Below are 21,941 nucleotides of genomic sequence, written 5' to 3' on the forward strand. Positions count from 1 at the left end.
TCCCACTTCTAAGGGTTGATACAGCCTTGAGTTGCTCATGACCTCCTGGATTGGGAAGTGTTTGGGATGGAAATTCACCCCTCTTTCTCTCGCTCAGCTCTTTGGCCAATTGCCCCACTTGTGTTTCCAACCTTTGAATAGCTTGATTGGTCTGAGTATTGGTTTGCTGTTGTGAAGTTATAAATTGGCATAGAACACTGTCGAGGTCATTCTTCTTTGGTTCTGGATTCGGTTGGACTACTTGTGGTGGAGCTTGATAGTTATTTCCTTGCTGGAAATTTCTTTGCTGCCCTTGTGGATTCTGCACATTCTGATTGTAACTCTATGAAAAATTGGGGTGGTTTCGCCACCCTGCATTGTAAGTATTGGAGTATGGATTGTTCTTTGGAGGATAGTTATTCTGTCCCACATAGTTTGCTTGCTCTTGATCTGTAAAAGAAGACATGGGGCAAGTCTCAGTGGTGTGGTCAGAGTGAGAACATATGGCACATACCTCAATTTGAGCAATCTGTTGAATGGGAGAGATGTGATGAGTAGTCATGGCTTTTACTAGCATGTCCAGTTTCCTCTCCATGGTAGCCATCTGAGTTTGAACGCCATTATTGACATTTACTTCATAGACGCCCTTTCCTTTGAGTCCTTGTCTTTCTCGGGATGAAAATTGTTGGGAGTTTTCGCTTAGAGTCTCAAAGAGTTCGATGGCCTCTTCGCTATTTTTCTCCATTAGCACGCCTCCACAAGCTGAATCTACAAGACTTTTGTTAGAATTATTTAAACCTTCATAAAAAGCTTGTACCTGATCGTCTTGAGATAGATTATGATGTGGGCATTTTAGAAGTAGCTCATTGAAGTGCTCCCACGCCTCAAAGAATAGGTCTCCATCTTTTTGTTGGAAGGTTTGGATCTCCCTCCTCAATTGCCTAGTCCTTTGGGCTGGAAAGAACTTTTTCAAGAACTTTGTGGCCAACTCCTCCCAATTATGGATAGACCCTGCAGTCAAAGAGTTTAACCATAACTTAGCATTATCTTTCAAGGAAAACGGAAAAAGAATTAACCTGATTCCTTCCGCGTTTAAGCCATGGATGTTTTGTGTCTTGCAAAGATCAAAGAAGTCTCGAATATGAAGATAAGGATCCTCTGTAGGTGTGCCTCTGTAATGTGGAACCATGCTGAGCAGGTGGGGGGATAAATTGAAATTGCTTTGGACATTCGGCTGGAAAGCAATGCAAGAGGGCTGATCTAGATTATGTGGTATGAAAGAACTTTTCATGGGCTTCCTCTCCAGTGGATTCTCTACAAGTTCTTCTGCCATCTCTTCCTCAACTTTGAATATATTTTCTGATTTTGAGGTGTCTCTTGGCTGTCGAATAGTGCGTTCGATCTCTGGATCGTATGGAATAACGTCTGAATTCTGAGATCGACGACCTTGCATAGACAGAAAATTCTGTAACCGTGGATAGCAGCTTCAGTACTGCTGTTTGGAAGAACTGTGCTCGAGCGTATATGGCTTGTGCGCTCGTCCACAATACCAAATTCGAAATTCTGCAGAAAAGAACTCAGAAACGGATGAGAATTTTTTTAATTTTTAATTTTAATTTTTTTAATTTTTTTTTTTTTAAATTTTTTTAACGAACAGAAACAAAAATACGAAAATAAAAGGAAAGACTTTTAAAACACAATTAACACAATCCCCGGCAACGGCGCCAAAAACTTGTTGTGCAAATATCTACCTAAATAAATAGGCAAATACTTGTACGTTTTACTCGCAAGTGCACAAGATCAAAACAATAGTATAGCAGGCAAATACGAGATCATTCCCACGAGGATTGGTATAAATTGTCTTTAAAGAGAAATTCCTAAAAGCGATATGTTGAATAAGACAGGATAAAAGATTGAATTAAAAATACTATGAAGAAAAGGTAGGGCTTCGATATCCACCGCTAATCATACTCAAATAAGATTCGCAATATGTACAATACTACAATCATAACATGATGCTTAATGCTTACCAGCCACAAGGGAATGGTATCTTCTCCTAAAACTATTGATTTTCCTGAGCAACGAGTTAGGCATGATATCTACTCTAACTCTTTTCTTCATTGAAGGATTTAGCATGGTATCTACTAAGTTGTTCTTCAAGAAAGTATAAATTTATGAAAATCGGTAAACACACTCAGATTGGAATATGGTATCTATTCCAGTTGTCTTTATGTTGATTAATCCAAGAACCTGTGTCGGGGTTCTCTTGTTACTCTATTATGCCCAAGACTCGGTCATCTAAATTAACATAAATAACAAATCCATACCACATGCATATGATGGCCAAACATAAACATGCAAGGAATCAAGAAACTAGAATTAATCAAGTTAAACATCAATATATAAATTGTAGTAAAGCAAATTGAAAAACTTAAAAAGACATGATTAGGGCTTCAATCGAGCCCTAACTAAAGTATTAATTACACATAATTTGGATGGAAATCATCCTCATAAGAAATTAATAAAGGAAAAGAAAGAAAATAAAAACTATAAAAAAACCTCCTTCTTGATGTAGCCTTTGATTCTTCCTCCAAGTTTGTGTGTCTTTCTTCAAAGGCTAGAGGCCTATTTATAGGGATTAGAGAAGCTTTAGAAGCTCTAGAATTCCTATTACAATTCTAAGTAGGTTTTCTAGTCCAAAAAGAATAATTACAAGTCTTCTCCTTTTTCTGAAATTTCTATCCAAGTAGGAAAAGGATTCCAAAATTCGTACAGATTTGTGGTCTTTTATTGCGGGGCGATTTTGGCATGGAAAACGTCCGAATTAGGAAAAACCTATTTCTGACATATTTGTTTCATTTATTATTATCTTTCCAACGCCATCAATTTTGTTGCAATCTGATACTTGAGTCGAAAGTTATGATTAAATTACTGTGACGTGCTCATTCTGGATTCTTTCCAAAGATAACGAATTTTTGCCAACTTCTCTTTCCTTAAATTCAAAATTGATTTGGAGTTTGAATCTATCCAAAAGTGAGTTTGCTGACTTCATTATAATCTTGGAATTTGATTGGTTTTTTCTTCTAAAACCTGTAAAATATAAGAAAACACAAAAACAACACAAAACATCAAATTATAACAAAACTAAGAGCATAACATATGTAAATTAAGGGGCTTGAATGTGTAACATTCAGCACTTATCAATCATCTGTCGGGACGACGAGAACTTTCAGTCCAGACCTTCCCCTGTGTCGAGAAGCTTCGAATTGCTCCAGCTTGCATCCGTCCGGACGACTCAGCAGCACGTCCGACGCCATCCAGTGTTCGATCAGCTATGGGATCTCTTTCCAAAACACAGATATGGGAAGACAGTTGCAGCCGTCTAGACGATGTATTTTCTCATCCAGACGCACTCATTCATAAGGCAAGTCGTGCATTCAAAATCCAGATGTCCGAACGTTAGTCTTCGTTGTCCGGACGGTTAAGCTTCATATGTGGAAATTGCGTGCATCAGATCAACCATCCGAACGACAGATGTTATGGTTCGGACGTGCCAAGCCTTAATATGGAAATTGCGTGTAGCTAAAGTGCGACCGTCTGGACACCAGGGCAACACCATTCGGACGCGGCTCAATTCATGAAAGAATTTCAGCGAAATTTGGAAAGCCAATCGTACAGTTGTCCGACCGGACGCCTTATGTCTATCGTCCGGACGGCGCCTAGGTATTTCAATTCAGACGCTCATTTGAACCTGTAGCTTATAAATAGACGCCCCTAGGCTTGAGAATTGTAAGAATTCGATATTGAATTTCGTAGAGCTTAGAGAGTTATATTTTAGAGTTATTATGCTGAATTAGTCTCTCTCAAGCCGTTGCCAAGTGTTGTTGCTGTGCTGAGCTGAAATCTATCTTAGGAGTTGGCCCTAAGGTAAAGGATTCCATTGAAGATCCCTTCAAGTAGGTGACTTGGTTGGGAGGCGTTTGTGTTGGGTTACAGGTCAGAGTTTAAGGTACGACCATTGCATAAGGGTATGTGAGTGTTACTGCTTTGTAATTAGCTTTGTCTTTTGAATAGTGGATATCATGTGTTTGGCTGCTCCTGAGTGATTTTTCTCTTAATTGAGTTTCCACTTCGTCAACAAAATATCTGTCTCTTTAATTTTCGCATTGTGATATTTTGTTGTACACTTTTGCACACACTTGTTAAAATTAGAAGTCCAATAATTTTCAGCCGTCATAATGTCAAAAATTTCCTGGGACTAACAAGATCTAATTTCATTGGTGTTATTCTTTTTGGAAATATTGTTTTAAATATTTTCAGACTATGTCAGCCAGTAGCTCCCAGCGTAGAGTCCAACAAAGGACCCAGGTAGACATTAAGGCTGCCAAATCTAGGACAGAGAATAGACAAGTTCTCTTAGAGCAAAACGTCGTTAGAGCCGACGTTATGGTAGCTCCGTTCTCCTTCATAGATGAGATGATCCAAGAGAACCACTGGCAGTTTCTTTACAACTGCTCATGCCCTGTGTATCCTAGACTAGTCAGGGATTTTATGGCTACATGGAAGTGGTTCAGGATGCACAAAGCGGCCTCATATTGCAGACTACAGTCAGAGGCGTGACTTTCAAGGTCGACACTGCTCTCATCAGCGCTTTCATCGGGGTCCCTCCAGTTCCTCATGAGGGTGTCCCTTATACTGATTCTGTGGATCCCCCCTCCATGGAAGAGATGATCCAATTTTTCAACCCTCACTATCATGTTTAGGATAGAGCCCCTCAGAGGATCAAGATAGGTATATTTTCCTCCCCTCACCGTCTAGTTGCAAAGATTGTGCTACACAATCTATGGTTGTTAGCTCGACAGAGTGAGCTTGTGCTTAAGAGAGCAAGATTTTTGTATGCTCTTATGCATTGGGTACCATTCTGCCTCTGCATGCACATTATGCTTACCATGCTTAAGATACGAGACGAGCATCAGATAGGTCTTCCATTTGTATGCTTAGTCACGAAGATATGCTTGCATTTTGTACATGACATTGTGTAATACCCGGGAAAGACACCCCACTTAAGTTATTAAAATATGTGCATAAGTATAAGGCTTAAGAATTGCTCTTAGTCTAATTAAGTTATATAGTTATGCATGTAGAGAGTTGGATCAGTAAAGTTAAATCGATCGAGCGACTTTCTGGTCGATCGAGCGATTATGGGTCGAAGTCGATCGAGCGACTTCGCCCAGTGCGGTGCAGTTTCCGCTAAATGCAAAAATTGATTTTTCCACCCAATAATTTGGGACCCACACGTGGTACTTGATGCCAAACGATCATGCCCATATTTAGTTAGCCTAGTTAGTCCATCTTGGTTGAAGCCCAACTAGATTTCCTTAGATATCATGCAATCATGGACTAAGATATGGAATAGTCACCTATGAGATTTGAGCTATGGATTTGAGGTGTTGGCTGGCTCAAATCTGGCCATTGAGGTGTTGATTTGTTAGTTAGATCTCAGCCCTTCAAGAGTGCTATATATAGGTTGCATGGGGAGTTGATTTTCATGAAGAAGAAACCAAACTCTAGCCAAAACTCTCTCTTGCTCTAGTGCTGTAGAAGTAGCACGAAAAATCCTCCAATTTCACCTCACTTTCCAGCACCTAGCAAGCCAAATTAAGCTCCAAAACCACTCTCATTCTCCCACAAAATCAGTAGAGGAATGTGAGTAGAAACCACCTTTGTTTTGAGACCAAGAAACCAAGCTTTGCAAGTGGAATTCTCTTTAACAACAACTCTCCTCCACTCTTTAAGTTATTGGGGAACTTTGGGTGAGTATTTTTTCCCTTAAACTTCTCATAGATCAAGTAGTCCTATTGTTATTTGAAATTATGACTTGCTCTTGCTTTTAATTATGCATGTTGTATGAAAAGTTGGCTAACTTACATGTGAGTATATGTGTAAGCATGTGGATGAGTATTTACTACATGAGATTAGTAATTTAGAATGGGTAAATTGTGTTTTAAAATAGATCAAGAAATGTAAGTGTGAGAGTATATGTGTTGAGGTTTTGATATATATATATATATATATATATATATATATATATGTATATATAAATTAAGAGAAAAGAGGTGAGCAATATTTAGGTGTGTGTTATAAGGATGTGTGAATTAAAGAAAAATAAAATCATATGTGTGCTTGATTATATGACAATGTATCCTTATTTTAAGGTATGTTATGTGATGGATAATTCTAGTGGTGTTAATATAAGAGTTGGTGAGTAAGCACTAAAATAGATAAATAAGAGATCATGTTTAAATCTGTAGCCGTTGCAATTTCTAGGAAGAGATATGGTAATAATAATGATTTCATAGAATGCTTTATTAATCCGTTATCATCATATGATGATTGTTATGCAGTTGTAAAGGGAAAGTATTTGGAGCAGAAACTAGTAAGTATCTCTATACTTACTGAGGACGAAGCTGGTTGACTTTTCTTATAATATTATGTTTACTGTTTTATTTACTTGTTTGCGCATGTGGCTTTGCATATTTTATTATTTTAATAATTTGTCTAATAACAAGCTGTTGGATCTAGATCCACAGTGGGTACGCGAGGCTTCACGTAAGTTCCTAGGTTCTCAGTGAATGAGGAGGTATCTGAAAAGAGAATAATAAATATAAAAACTGGTGTACCTAGGTCACTAGGGATTCTGAGGTTTCTAGGAGCCTAGGCTCCTAAAGAAAATAATTAAAAGTTAAAGGGAGAAAGCCAAGGCTTCAAATAACACGTTAACCGTGCCTAGGCCAACAGAGGAGTGGAAAAAGGGAAATACCTAAAACTATACACTTAAAACTGTCATTGCTTTATGATTACGTTTATGTTCATTTTATGTCTATGACTCGCGACCATAGATTATATTTTGTATATACATGTGATTATATGGTCATTGCATTGTGTTGCATTAATTAAATAAATTAACACTCATATTATTATTGGAAACAGCGGACTCACTTTAGTGTTTATTTTATTTTCTTCTCTTTGTATGGTATTTGTAATGGTTCAGGCTATGAAGAAGAAGAGGATTATCAGGACTATCCCGACACATAGACGGTTCATAGTTCAGTTTTTGTAAGGCTGGATAGCCTATATTTTGGGACTACCCTGTTGTAGTTCATTAGCCTAACTTAAGACAATACTTATAATTCTCCAGTTATATGTAGATATTTGGCTTGTATAATTATCTAGCCCTGTGAGGCATGACTGGTATTATTGTTTGTATAATTATGCTGACTGGCTTATTATATATTTTGAGGTATTTCAGTAGTAGCTCTGAGGTGTCAACCTATTCCAAATTTATATTACATTGATTCTGTTGCCAATAATTACCTCTGATAAGTTAGTAATGTCTCGTGAAAATTCGAAAAATTTTCACTTACGCTTTTTGTAAAAGCGAGGCGTTACACATTGTAGACATAGGGCCAAAGGAGCGAACTAAGGATACCTTTGGAATGCATATGGTGATGAAATCTGATGCACAACTGCGTTATAAGGATCATGAGGAAGCAAAGTCTCCTCCACCTGCTCCACTGGTTCTGGTTGATCCTGCTGCAGCTTCCTCCTCCACACAAACTGCTCTACCAGCCTTTGATGCTATGCTTTCTCGCATTCTAGACACTGTACTTTCCATTCAGCGGGAAGTCAACACTATGAGTGTCCGAGTTGAGCAGAACCATATTAACATCAGGCGATGCCTCAAACACTTTGAGCCAAAGGATGATGATGATGATGGGTGGGATTGAGTGCATTGGCCACTCATTTTTAAGTTGTTTTGGTTTATAAACTTCTGTTTATTTGGGTCACTCTTGAGACAATTTACTTGTATTCCTGTTATTTTCGATATTAGTATTTTTGTTGCTGTGGTTTTTCATACTCTGTTTACCCTTTGTCATTTTGAGACAAAAATGGGGAGTATTTCTTATTTTTGGACCGGGATTGTATTTTTAAACAGGTAAAGTAAATTTTGTCCCTGAATGGCCAAAGGGGGAGTTTGTTAGTTTTATTGGCTACATTATGTTGACAAAATCAGTATTATGTAAGTCTGCTGCCTTAACAGGGGTGCCGTATTCAGAGTTTATTTCTCCAACTTGAAAAGAGCCTTAATATGGCAATATCAGTGTCATCAGCTTCAGAACGGCAATTTTCCAATTGTTAGAAGATTCTGCGTAGTTCACACCTCAGCAATGTCGGTTCCCTAATTGTCGTCTGGACGGCCCAGATAAACGTCTGAACGCCCTTCAGTGTTCGAGAAGGTTATGATCATCTCAGCAGACACAGTTGGTGAATACAGCATGCAACCATCCAGATGCGGAGATTGAAGTTTAATGAAAAAACGCATGAAGCGCATTATGGAAGTCGGTTGCTGCTTGTCGTCTGGATTCCCTTTGTCTAAGTTCGGACACCGCCCAGAAAACTCTGAATTAGTGTTGTATTAGGTCTTCTAAAGCCTATAAATAGAGGTCTCTAGGCTTGTATTATTCACAAAATTCGGCAGTGAATTCTAGTGTACTAAGAGAGGGAGTTTATGCAAAAATTGTTAGATTTGCTAGCTCTCTTAGGGTGGTTCTTGTGTGATTTGATCAACCATTGAAGTCTAGCTTAGAGATAAGCCCTAAGCTAAGCTAAAGGATTCCATTGAAAACCCATTCGGGTAGGAGACCTGGTTGGGAAGCGTTCACGTATAGGTATGTATCAAAGTTAAAGGTATGACTACTGCATAAGGTATGTAAGTACGAGTGCTTTGTAACTAGCTTTGTCTTCTGAATAGTGGATTTATGAGATTTGGCTGCCTCGGAGTGGTTTTTCTCTTAATTGAGTTTCCACTTCATTAACAAAATATTTGTTTTCTTGTAAATTTCACATTTAGATATTTTGTTGCACAATTGATCACACATACACGTTAATTAGGAGTCTATTTATTTTTCAAAAGCTAACTGTATTTTTCCCTTTAGGTCCTTCTTTGAGCTGATGTAAATTGACCAGATACTACTAGCCTCAATTATATATTTATTTATGTTGGATTGTTTTATTTAATAAAACTTGGACCAGAGGAATAGGATTCCTAAGTGGCTCATTACTTAGAGATGATTGGGTTTAGTAATTAATTTATAAGTGCTTAAGCAATTTAATTGCTATGGAATTAGGAATTAATTTCTATGAGCTTAAGCAGTTAAGAGATATGGACTCTTGAAATTAATTCCAAAGGCTTAAGTAAAGATAAAGGAGCATTGTGCCTTAGGGGATAAAACCCAAGCCCATATTGAAAAATATGTAGTAATGGGATAGGGTTAAAAAATCTATCCCTATATGCATAGGGAGATATTATCTCCCCTTGATTGTGTATCCTAGAAGCTAGGAGGGGGAGTTCTACTCCTCCAATGACTCCTATAGTATCTAAACTACATCTAAGGTTTATCTCCTAATCCTATCAGAAGAAGTAAATCCAAATCTATTGGGGGTGGTTCGGCCACCCCCAACGAGTGAAATGGGGGTGACCGAAACTACCCCTAAGAGCCCCATTTCATCTGGGGGTCATTTGGCTACCCTCAAGAGCCAAACAATAAAAGTTTTTTTTTTTTTTTTTTGGCCTTGTGGAGGTGGCCGAACACATCCCCAGGCCAAATGGGGATGGCCGAGCCACCCCTTTTTTTTTTCAATTTTTTATTAATTTTTTTTAAAGCTTTTGATTTTTTTTTTTTTTTTTTAAGTTTTTATTAGTTTATTAATTTTTTTAAATTTTTAATTAGGCATAGGACACGTGTCAGCTTATTAGAGGTGTTGACGTGGAATTTCGTTAATTTTTGGATGGAAGTTAGACGAAGGTACCATCTTCGTCTTTAGCTATAAACGATGTACCATTTACGATATGAAATGAACCACAAGGGGTAAAAAATAAAATCTTTAAATCACAGGGGGATTAAATGTATTTAACCTTTTTTTTTTTTTAATGATATAGCTCAGACGGGTCAACCCGCGAGTCAAGCAGGGTGACCTGTTTATTAAACGATTCATAAATAGGTTTTACCTGTTTATGACTCGAACCCGTTTAACTTAAACCCAAATCCTATAACTTCGTGTCTGGGTCATATCGAATTTGCGGGTCATGTAAAAAATTACCAACCCTATTTGTTATCCTAAAGCCAACCTCACGAGTGGAATGAATTGGGAGCAGTGAATCTTGCTGCTGTTTCACCTTTTCTTAAGTCTCATTTAAAGGTCTCTAATTAGTTAGATAAGATTATTAAAGAAAAAGAAGAGAAGAGGAAAGCTTCGACAAAAACCAAGTCACAAGCTCGGGAGTAAGACCTACACAAAATTCTGGGCACCTAACGGCTAATACTTCACTCTCAGCAAGAAAACAGAGGTAGCTTCAATCACACGTACTCCAAAGATTCTCGATGTCTAACTAGTTGAGCCAGTCAGCCATGGAAATTGGGGGGTGATTGTTTGGGATAAAATCTCACCTTGGGTCCTACTTGGTCTTCTCAAGTATGGACATAGTACAAGAAAGGGGACAACCCCTGATTTTATGGGATAAGCACATCAAATCCTAGGATATGATGGATTTCTACCTTTTCTCTCTCCTCACAAGCAACCACCGAAAATCCCTATAAAAAGGGGGACGTAAGGAATGAAAAGTGACTCTCTCTCTCTCTCTCTAGTTTTCTTTTTCTTGGTCTCTCTAAACTGGTTCTCTCAAGAAGTCAAAACCATTCTCTTTACATTCTTCTTCATTCCAAAAACAAATATGCTAACTTAAGCATCATATTTTCTTCGGCTCCAGTCAGGGACCCTTTGACGACATTTCTATATTGCAGGTATGCCATATTCATACCAGGGTAGCCCCATCCTAGTTCAATCGTTTAATAACTATTAGAGTCATTGGTCCCTATAGGAAAAATGTCCCAAAAATTGGTCTAACACACACAATTGAGGGTAGTTCAGAATATGTATGCTCCCAAAATAAAAAATAAAAAAATTAATTACTCTTTATCATTTAAAAATTAAATAAAATTATAAATTTTTTCTTATTTATTTGTTTTTTTTTCAATTTCTCAATAAATATAAAATATATAAAAAGATATAGTAAATATCTTCACATATTGGTTATTAGGTTTTTTCAAAGATGGGAATAATATGGACTCGTTTGGTACACAAAATGGCTATTCCATTAAAGAGTCTCTGGAAAATGAAAGTGCTTCATGCTGTTAAGATCTTTATGTGGAGGGCTTCTATAAATGCACTACCAACTAAAGCTAACCTATTCAAACGGAAAATCATGAAAGAGCTCCTATGCCCGCTTTGTGGCTTCGTGGCTGAGACTACTGGACATATTTTGTGGGGTTGTCAGGTTGCTAAGGATGCCTGGAGCATATGTGGGAGGAAGATTCAAATAAGAAGTATAGAGCACGAGAACTTTGTGGCCGTTATAGAGACCCTCCTACATGAATTGAAGAATAAAGAAGTGGAATTTGTGGTGATTGGGGAACGAAGATTGTGGCTATGTCATAATGTGGTGGTCCATGGAGGAACTCTCAGCCACCTTTCCCTACTCGTAAGCAATGCTTCAGAATCCCTTGAGGCTTTTTGTAATGCAAATTCTTGTATGAAGACAAGGGTAGAAGTGGATCATAATACGAACCTTAAATGTCTAGCCTCCTTAGAAGGTTTTCTTAAGGTCAATAGGGATGTAGCAGTAGATAGGCGTACAAGGAAGATGGGTATAGAAGTCATAATTTGAGATTGCCAGGGCGATGTTTTAGCTACAATGTTTGTGTCAAATGGTTATATAATTGATCTTGGGATTGCTGAAGCCATAGTAGCATTGAGAGCAACTAGTTTTTGTAGAGAGTCGAGCCACCAACAGGTTGTGCTGGAAGATGACTCTCTTCAAGTGGTGCATGCTTCGCGGAAAGAAGATAGAAACTTAAGCAAATATGACCATCTAATTGAGGAGACCTGAGGGGGTCTTAAGTTGCCTCCTCTAGTGGAAGGTCACTTATACCAGGCGTCTTGCTAATGGGGCTATGCATAGTCTTGCGAAGGAAGCACTTTCTCTTTTTGAGTAACGGGTAGTTTTTGAGGATATTTCCCATTGTATTGTTGATGTTACTTGTCTGTTCAGTGTTGTGCTTAATTCGATTAATAATATTTGAGCTCAACCAATATCTTTTATTTTTTTTTTATTTTTTTTATTTTTAAAATAGCTATTCCATTAAGAAAATGAATAACTTTTAGTGAGAAAAGGTGGATTGTAATACCTTTTTCTATTCCTTAGTTTGGTGACAACACATGAGCTTTCATTGGAATTGTACTAAAATTACTAAAATATCCAATATATATAATAACAATAATAATATAGCCTTTTGAATTCAACAGTTCTAGATGTAAGATGATAATTGAGAATGCTTTATAATCACTGAATTTTGCCAACGCGTTTTTAATTTCATCATAGAAAACCTTGAAGAAATTTTTTAATCTCATCGATATATATATATATATATATATATATATATATATTGTATATATGTATATATATATAGATACATATATCTATATATATATATATACATATATACCTAATATATATATAGGTATATATATGTATAGGTATATATATATATACATATATATATGTATATATATATATATGCCCTAATTCCACTGTCATGTTCTATTATGGCCCCGTTTGAAATACTCATTCCCTGGTTCCTTCGGCCCCCATTTCCCCCCTAACTGTCATACCAAGCCTGTCTTGCTGACAAGCTTTTGGCAGATGGTGGATGGTCTTAAGCGATGAGCATGTTGAACAAGAAAGCATTTGTATATTTGATTTCTCATTTTACCCCTGGTAGGAAAAAAATCAACGATGCTTTTTGGCTTGTGCATAGTCATTATCCTCATTTATCCCTAAAAGAGCTGCAACTTACTTTTCTTTTACCCGTCTTCCTTCTCTACTGTGTTTGAACTTGCCTTTGGGAGGCTGGGTGAGATCCTGTGCTGGTAGCACCATACCACACAAAAATGCCACAGTCGACAAGACATCAAAACGGGTGACTTCACTAGGCTGGCCGAATCACTCCTGTAAATATTTGTTGGGCTGATATAGTGGTTGGGAAATACTTATCTCAGCCTTTTTTTGTCTTCATCCGGTTTCTACTCTGTCGGAGAACCTCTCAGCCCCTTTCTCTCTCTCTCTCTCTCTCTCTCTCTCTTCGCTGGCCAACCGCTACGCTGCTCATCCGGCAACCATGGTAAGATGAAACACACAACTTCTTGATGATTATTTTTTACATCACAATTAACCGCTTGGATTCACATATTTATATATTTTAAGATTATTCTGTTTAGCACTCTTTTTATACTACTATTAAACTTGCAGTGCATTCTTTGCTTTACCTTTGTGAGTTCTTTTGCTTGCTTTAGTTTGAATATATCAGTGGGGGTTGTCAACCATGGTAGCCATTGTTGCGTGTTGGTAGAGTCACTGGTCCTCGATCGAGAACCGCGTCATTATGCCATAAAAGACGAAATATTTTGTAAAAAAACAAAAAAAAAAATATTATTTTTTCTTTTTATATTTCGTGAAGCACAAAAATCAAAGAAGAAAACAAAGACCATTTGATGACCAACACCAATAGATACATGATACCCTTTTGTTTTGCAATTTCCATATTCGGGTGATATGCGTGAGTCCCTAGAGCTCGTGGCACTATTTTGTTTTTGTTTTTGTTTTGTTTTCAGTTTGAAAATTTTGTTCTCTTTCAGGTTCCTGATTTTGAGTGAAACCCATTGTTTATGGATTAATTCGTTCGTGTGCAGAGACATTTGGCTTGGAAGTCTTAACTGGGTGTTTGTTATTTTTCACTTTTTTGGATTGTGATTTGTTGTATATGTTGCGGGCTTGTTTTGTCTTTTGATTGGTAATGATTTTTGGATAGTTTAAATAGGTTTTGTTCTGGTCGTTCCCATGGCAAATTTCTATATGGTGGAAGATTTCTATATGATTTTTTTTTTTTTTTGGTCTCGGGTTATATGTTTGCCTTTTGGCATCGTTGTTTCCATTTTGTATAAGGTGTGAAGCTGTGATAAGCTGACGTACTCTTCATTTGGGTATTTCACTTGTTTGAGAAAAAATTTCAAGTGTTCTTTGCTCTTCTTGTTCTTGTTAAATGTGTACAAAGGCAAATGCAATTCCCTTCTAATCCTATTACAGAGGAACTGAGAAAGTAGAAATTTATCTCTATCTGTGCACTAGTGGATTTTGCCACTGTGTATATGCTATTTAAGATTCTCTTTTGCGTTGGCCCCAAAAAATGTCGGTAAATAGTGATGCGTCAAAAATCCCTCCGTTATGTTACTGTGGAGTGCGTGCACGTGTAAGGTATTCATGGACTAGTTCTAACCCCGGAAGAAAGTGGTATGGCTGTGTAAAGTATAAGGGAATTTTAAAATTAATTTTGCCTTTTACTTTTTTGTTAGTAGTCTATGACATTTATTCTTATGTGTTAGTATTTTGGCCTCATTCTGTGTTTGGACAAAATCACTTATACGTAAGGATGCTGCAAACAGGGATTCCACTGTTCAGAGTGAAGTCAGAAGAATTTAAAAGTTCCATGTCAGCCGTCCGGACGATGTGTCATCCCGTCCGGACGCCAGACAGTCCAGCATCATCCATCCGGACAACGTGCTTCTTCCGTCCGGACACTCCACTGTATTGAGAAAGTTTTGTGCCAGCTTGCTCCGTTCGGACGTTTCAGCAGCACGTCCGGACGCCTATCAGTTCTCGAACAGTTCACTGATTCTTTCCAACTTCCAAGAAAGGGAAGATCAATCAACCGTCCGGACGATATGGTATACCGTCCGGACGCGTATCTCCGTAAGGCAAGAATTGCAGTTCAAAATAAACCGTCCGGACATCTGACAGCTGTGGTTCGGACATTGGTGCATCGTATATGGTAACTGACGATTCGACTTCAACCGTCCAGACGTCTCCCCCTTATGGTCCGGATGCTCACGCATCAGATATGGAAATTGCGTGTTGAAGTTTAGCCGTCCGGACGCGCGAAACCTGTTATGGAAATTACTTGCTGCGGACTTGCGTCCGTCCGGACGATCGAGCCATCCCGTCCGGACGATGTTCTTATACAGGAAAGATTTCTCCGAGGAATTTTCGGAAAATCCTGTCGCACAGTTGTCCGTCCGGACGGTCATGGTCCACCGTCCGGACGGCTCACAGGCTTATTTTGCCTGACGCCCATTCTGACCCCCAGACTATAAATAGGGGTCCTTGGGCACTTAGAGCTGCAAGTATTTAGTGTGAATTCCATTAGAGCTTAGAGACGTGTTATTTCCTCTAGAGCCGTTTTTCAAGTGTGCCGCGCTATAAATCGAAGTCTATCTTAGAGGTCAGCTCTAAGGTAAGGAGTTCCATTGAAGACCCCTTCAGGTAGGTGAACCTGGTTGGGAAGCGTTAGTGTTGGGTTACACGTCAGAGATCAAGGTACGACCACTGCATCGGTACATGTGAGTGTTACTATCTTGTATCTAGCTTTGTCTTCTGAATAGTGGAATTCTTGGGTTTGGCTACCCCGGAGTGGTTTTTCTCTTAACTGAGTTTCCACTTCGTCAACAAAAATCTTTGTGTCATTTACTTTCCGCTGTGCCTTAATTTTTGTTGACACTTATGCACACACTTTACTTTTAGAAGTCATTTCAATTTTTCAATTGGTATCAGAGCTTGGTACACTCTGAGAAGATTAATTTCTTGAGTGTTTTTATATTTGACTTCTATCTTTATTATGTCTCAAACTCTTAATTCTGTTCTTGCCTTTGATGGCTCGAACTATGGCTATTGGAAGGCACGTATGCGTTTCTTTTTGAAATCTATTGACTGTTGAGGTATTGTTGAGACTGGTTGGACTAAACCAGAGGATACAACACCTGAACTAGTCACTGAAAAGAACGCTCGTCTTTCAAATGACAAAGCCCTCTATGCTCTATGCCAAGCACTTTCTCCATCTGAATTCGCAAAATTTCAAATTGCGAATCAGCCAAAGAAGCATGGCAAATTTTGGAAACAACATATGAAGGCACAAAACTTGTAAAATCTGCCAAACTTCAGATGTTGATTTCAAAATTTGAAGAAATTAAGATGTGAGGAAGAGACATTTGGAGAGTTTTACTCCAAAATAAGTGACCTAAGGAACTCCATGGTGAGTCTTGGGAAACCTATCTCGGATGTAAAACTCATCCGAAAAATTCTCAGATCTTTGCTCGAGCGTTTCGGGATTAATGTAACGACTATTGAGGAAAGCAAGGATCTTGAAGAAATGAAGATTGAAGAGCTGGTTGGATCTCTTCAAACATACGAGCTGTCTCTGCCCCCGGTCAAGAAATTAAAAACCATTGCTCTTAAGGCTTCCAAGAAGAGGGTAGAAGCCTCCTCTGAAGAAAAAGCTGTGGCAATGCTTACCAAAAATTTTAGAAGACTAATGAAAGATGATCGGTTCAAGAAGAAGTTTTCTGAAAAAGCCAAGAAACCTCTCAGAGAAGCTGAACCAGAGGATGAGAAAGATCCCAGAGGACCCCGATGTTTTGAATGCTTAGGCTATGGGCATATCTGGGCCGATTGCGGGAATCTCAAGAAGGGCAAGGGGAAGGCTTACAATGTGACTCTCAGTGATGAGTCCGAAGAAGATACTCCAGAGTCTGACAAATTTCTGGCTTTTGTGGCCCTTTATGTTGAAGAAGAAGACTCATATTATTCGGAGCATAGTGAGAATGAGGTAGAGCTCAAGGAAGCATACAAAACTCTCTACAAAGAGTTTGAGAAGCTGAGGGAAGGCCGAAAGCAGCAAGTTAATGATCTGAACAGTCTGCATACTGAGAAGAGTTCACTGCTGCTCAAGATACAGGAGCTCGAGGAAAAGCTACTTGAGACACAACTCCAGCTAGAGAGAGTCATTAATGAGAAGTTGACTCGTATGTTGTCCATCCAAAAGAACCCACATGACAAGACTGGTCTCGGGTATGTAGCTTCCTCTTCTGATATTCCTTCTTCCTCGAAGACTGTGTTTGTGCCTCCTACAGTCCCAAAGCTTCCTCCAGTTATTGAAGATAAATAGAAGGAAAAGGTCAATGATGATGTTCCAGGCACTCAGCAGCCTCATTCCATCAGAAGACCTCCTATTTGCCATCATTGCGGTCTCAGTGGGCATGTACGGCCTCAGTGCTCCCTCTTGAAAGCACAAAAGGCCGAAGCCAAGAAAGAAGTGCCTAGACAAGCTCAGTATGGCACTGTACCTGCAGTACAGCATCAAACTTCTTGGCATCAGGCACCATGGGGACAAGCACCAAGACATCGGTTCCAAGCCTCTTGGTCTTATGCTCCTCAGCATCAATGGCCTCAACAGCGGTTTGTACCAACCAATCAGAGTGGCACTTACAAGAGCAAACCCAGGCATTTAAGAAGGCCTCAAGAGCAATACATCGGTGAGCCTCCTGTTTGGATGCAAAACATGATGGAGTGGATGATGCAGTCTTGTCAGCAACCACACATTAGAAGGCAGACTTGGGCTGAGAAGGACAGTTACCCCAGGAGGGGGAATAGGCGCACCTAGCGGATTCAGGTGTTCATGCCTAGGATTTGGTTCCCAATCCTAAGGCATCAAGTTTGATTACTAGCATATTTTCCTTGTCATATTTATGTGCTAGTTATCTAGGAACCAGTTGGATGTGCCCCCCTTGTGTTTTTCTTGAGAAAACTTTGCAGGTATTTTTGGGGAAGACAGAAAAAGCAGGTCGAGCGACTGTTTTTCTGTAGTGGCATCTTTTGAGCACACAGTGGTTTGATTGTACCTTAGCATATGATGTCTTTTTCCATATTGCTTGTTATGTTGGTTCATTTCTTTTATTAAAAAAAATAAAAAAAAAAAAAAATTTGTGGGAGAATTTGCAAGATATTATTTCTCTTGGCTTATTAGATATTGCATGCATTCTTGCCTAATATCTCAATTCGGTATGCATTGATTAAATACGCTTAGATATAATTGAGAGTTTTGACTATGCTAGCCAAGTGTTTTTCCTGTTTATGCAAAAAGTAGGATAGCTTCTTTCCTCATGCGATGAAAAAGTGCACTATCCCGGGCTCCCCTAAAGGTACATCTTTCCTTCTCTGACTCTTTGCTTTTGGAAATTTTGGATAAGAGAAGAAGTCCTTGATTAGATGGCCAAATTGACCACAGGTTAGTTGAACCTAGCATCTATAAATTCTGGCACTCCCTTCAGTTTGCAGTACCATAAGATTCGAGCAGTAATTCATAAAAAGTTATGTGCTTTAAATTTGTTTAATCACTGCTTATGTGCTTAAATTTACCTTGCCCTCTATGAGCAAGTAAAAATTGTATGTGCTGTATCTTAGGGGGAGTGTATCAGATGAGGGTGTCTAGGCCCTAGCAAGCTATAAGGTTTGACTTTTGGCTAATCTGTTTTGGATTTTCTCTCATGTCTAGAAAATCTAGTTGCACTTTGTCATGTCTTGGATAGTCTTACCTTGTGGGAAAAGAGTCTCCACACACACACACACGCATTGCTTGAGTTGAGTTGCCTATTCGATTTTTATATGATCAAGAAAAATTATATGTGCTACTTGAAATCTCAACTTCCTTTTATATCTCTGTGTATTTCTGAGATGCTCTCTGATTGTGTTATCAGTTGATTATGCATGCGTATTCTGACACTGACTTGAGAAAATTTGATCTCTGTAAATTCTTCTCAGCTTTTCTGGTGTTTCAGTGTGGAGCGTCTGGACGGTCTACATTGACGTCCGGATGGACTGGTGGTCCGGACGGTTCTCCCTTGGAGTCCGGACGGAGATGGAGCCCACATGTCCGGACAGGACTTGATGAAGTCCAGACGCGCACTGTCATCATCGTCTGAACGATCTCTTTATATCGTCCGGACGCGCGCGACCTTTCTGCTCCTTTCCGAGGCAGCGAGCGTCCGGACATCATCAATCCACCGTCCGGACGGGGACCCCACAGCGGCTATAAAATGCCCAGATCGCCGATTTCTCTTCATACCCCACAAAATCTGAATTTTTGGCTGTTAGTGAGTAAGGTTGGCTTTAAGTTTTTGGCTTTTTGCATATATCTCTCATATTTCAGGTATTTTTCTAGTCTTTCTCTCTTCAGTTTTCTTTAAAGCTATTAGAAAGTTATTTATTTTTGGAATATGAGATGCATATATCTGCCATGCTGAAATTTCTTGGACTTAGTTGATATTATTTTTGAAGTCCTTTTACTACTGTTATTATGCCAAAATTGTGTTATCCTAACAAGAATATTTTTTTGGAATATTTGTCTTTGGAAATTCGTGTTGGATCTTGTGCAGAATCATGTCTGCCGGCAGTCCACCCCGCAGGGTCCGTCAGAGGCTTGTGGAAGATAAGGCTGTAATCCAGGCCAAAATTATGGACCGCTCCGTCATTGCTGAGCGGAACGTACTTCGGGCTGATATCATGGTGCCACCACTGGACAACATACTTGACATCATTCAGACGTACAACTGGGGATATCTCCACACTAAAACACGTACTTCGGGCTGTGCTTGTGTAGTGTACACCAGATTGGTCAAGCTGTTCTACGCCAACCTGGAGGTGGTGCAAGATGATGATCATGGAGTAGTACTTCAGTCCTCTGTTGCAGGCCATCTCATCACTGTTGATCCTTAGATCATCAGTCACATCATCCGAGTCCCAGTGCTCGAGATTTCAGCCAGCCCCTACAATGAGGTGGTGCTTCCTCCATCCTTGGATGATCTCAGGGAATTCTTTCGTGCCGTTCCCCAAGGTGAGGAGCGCTCTACTGCCATCAGGATTGGTGCCCTGTCATTCTCCCACCGTATGTTGGCCAAGATCATTCAGCAGAATATTTGGCCGGTTGCCCGGCGCAGTGATCTGATTCTGAAACGGGCCCAGCTTGTCTATACTATCCACCTCCGCTTGCCTTTCTGCCTATGCAAGCACATTTTGGGGGTTATATTAGAAGCCCGTGATGAGAGCATTGCTGGTCTCCCTTTTGGCTGCCTCCTTACTCAGATTATTCTTCAGTCGAGCATCAATGTCAATGGCGAACAGAAGAAGAAAATCCAGCAGCCCATCAGCAAGCAGACATTGATGAAGTCTAATGCGCAGCAGCGGAGAGATGACTCTGATGATGATGAGGCGCCCCCACCTGCTGCTATGCTAGTCAGCTTTCCAGATATGGCTTCATCCTCACATACTGTACCGCCATCTGAGCTAGAGGTAAATTATACTCAGATTATGGAGGCTCTTGCTGCACTTCAGGGAGGGATGAGCAGCTTGTAGGTGTCTATGTCCTCCATGCAGCAGTCTATGAGTTCCTTGCAGCTTGCTGTGCACTCCATCGACAGGCGCGTGGAGCAGAACCAGCTGGACCTTCAGGAGTGCCTGAAGTATCATTATCCTAACAGCAGTGATGATGAGGATGGTGCAGATGGGATTTTACCCATGACTGAGGATGTTTGATTCCCTCTTATGTTTTTGTAGATTTTTTTATCTTTGGTTATTTTGAGACAATTTCTGTTTTTGGTAAAAACGCTTTGGATATATATTACTCTGTTTCGCGGGTCCTTCTAAGACCGTTAGGGGGAGTAATTTTTATGACAGTTAGTTTTTATTACTCTGTTTACCCTTTGTCCCTTTGTGACAAAAAGGGGGAGTAATTTTTATTTTGGACCGGGAATGTATTTCTAAACTGGTCAAGTGATTTTTGTCCCAGAATGGCCAAAGGGGGAGTTTGTTAGTATTTTGGCCTCATTCTGTGTTTGGACAAAATCACTTATATGTAAGGATGCTGCAAATAGGGATTCCACTGTTCAGAGTGAAGTCAGAAGAATTTAAAAAGTTCCCTGTCAGCCGTTCGGACGATGTGTCATCCCGTCTGGTCGCCCATCTGTCTACTACTCCATCCGTCCGGACGATGTGTCATCCCATCCTGATGCCAGACAGTCTAGCATCATCCGTCCGGACACTCCACTGTATCGAGAAAGTTCTGTGCGAGCTTGCTCCGTCCGGACGTTTCAGCAGCACATCCGGACGCTTATCAGTTCTCGAAGGTTCACTGATTCTTTCCAAGTTCCAAGAAAGGGAAGATCAATCAACCGTCCGGAAGATGTGGTATACCGTCCGGACGCATATCTCCGTAAGGCAAGAATCGCAGTTAAAAATAAACCGTCTGGACATCTGACAGCTGTGGTCCGGACGCTGGTGCATCGTATATGGTAACTAACGATTCGACTTCAACCGTCCGGACGTCTCCCCCTTATGGTCCGGACTCTCACGCATCAGATATGGAAATTGCGTGTTGAAGTTTAGCCGTCCGGACGCTCCTGCCGCTTGGTCCGGACGCACGAAGCCTGTTATGAAAATTACTTGCAGCGGACATGTGTCCGTCCGGACGATGTTCTTATATAGGGGTCCTTGGGCACTTAGAGCTGCAAGAATTCAGTGTGAATTCCATTAGAGCTTAGAGACGTGTTATTTCCTCTAGAGCCGTTTTTCAAGTGTGTCGCGCTATAAATCGAAGTCTATCTTAGAGGTCGGCTCTAAGGTAAGGAGTTCATTGAAGACCCCTTCAGGTAGGTGAACCTGGTTGGGAAGCGTTCTTGTTGGGTTACACGTCAGAGATCAAGGTACGACCACTGCATCGGTACATGTGAGTGTTACTATCTTGTATCTAGCTTTGTCTTCTGAATAGTGGAATTCCTGGGTTTGGCTGCCCCTAAGTGGTTTTTCTCTTAATTGAGTTTCCACTTCGTCAACAAAAATCTTTGTGTCATTCACTTTCCGCTGTGCCTTAATTTTTGTTGACACTTATGCACACACTTTACTTTTA

General features: G+C 39.7%; 1 protein-coding gene and 1 non-coding gene across 2 annotated transcripts; both read left to right on the forward strand.

Moving 5' to 3' along the window:
* The first annotated feature begins 812 nt into the window (after nucleotides 1–812).
* LOC133865083 (small nucleolar RNA R71) lies at nucleotides 813–919 on the forward strand. Its single transcript, XR_009899616.1, has one exon. It is a non-coding gene; the product is annotated as a small nucleolar RNA R71 (small nucleolar RNA).
* Nucleotides 920–11,182: 10,263 nt separating this feature from the next.
* Nucleotides 11,183–11,986, forward strand: LOC133863229 (uncharacterized). Its single transcript, XM_062299190.1, has 2 exons — nucleotides 11,183–11,744; nucleotides 11,787–11,986. Exons 1-2 carry the CDS (start codon nucleotides 11,183–11,185, stop codon nucleotides 11,984–11,986), a joined length of 762 nt encoding a protein of 253 aa, XP_062155174.1.
* Nucleotides 11,987–21,941: the final 9,955 nt, after the last annotated feature.

Source organism: Alnus glutinosa, chromosome 3 (genome assembly GCF_958979055.1).
Source record: "Alnus glutinosa chromosome 3, dhAlnGlut1.1, whole genome shotgun sequence".
NCBI lineage: Eukaryota > Viridiplantae > Streptophyta > Magnoliopsida > Fagales > Betulaceae > Alnus > Alnus glutinosa.

Coding starts and splice junctions, on each gene's coding strand:
- LOC133863229 (XM_062299190.1), top strand. CDS start 11,183: ATGGCTATTCCATTAAAGAGTCTCTGGAAAATGAAAGTGCTTCATGCT. Junction 11,745..11,786: donor TAGGCGTACAAGGAAGATGG/GTATAGAAGTCA, acceptor GCGATGTTTTAG/CTACAATGTTTGTGTCAAAT.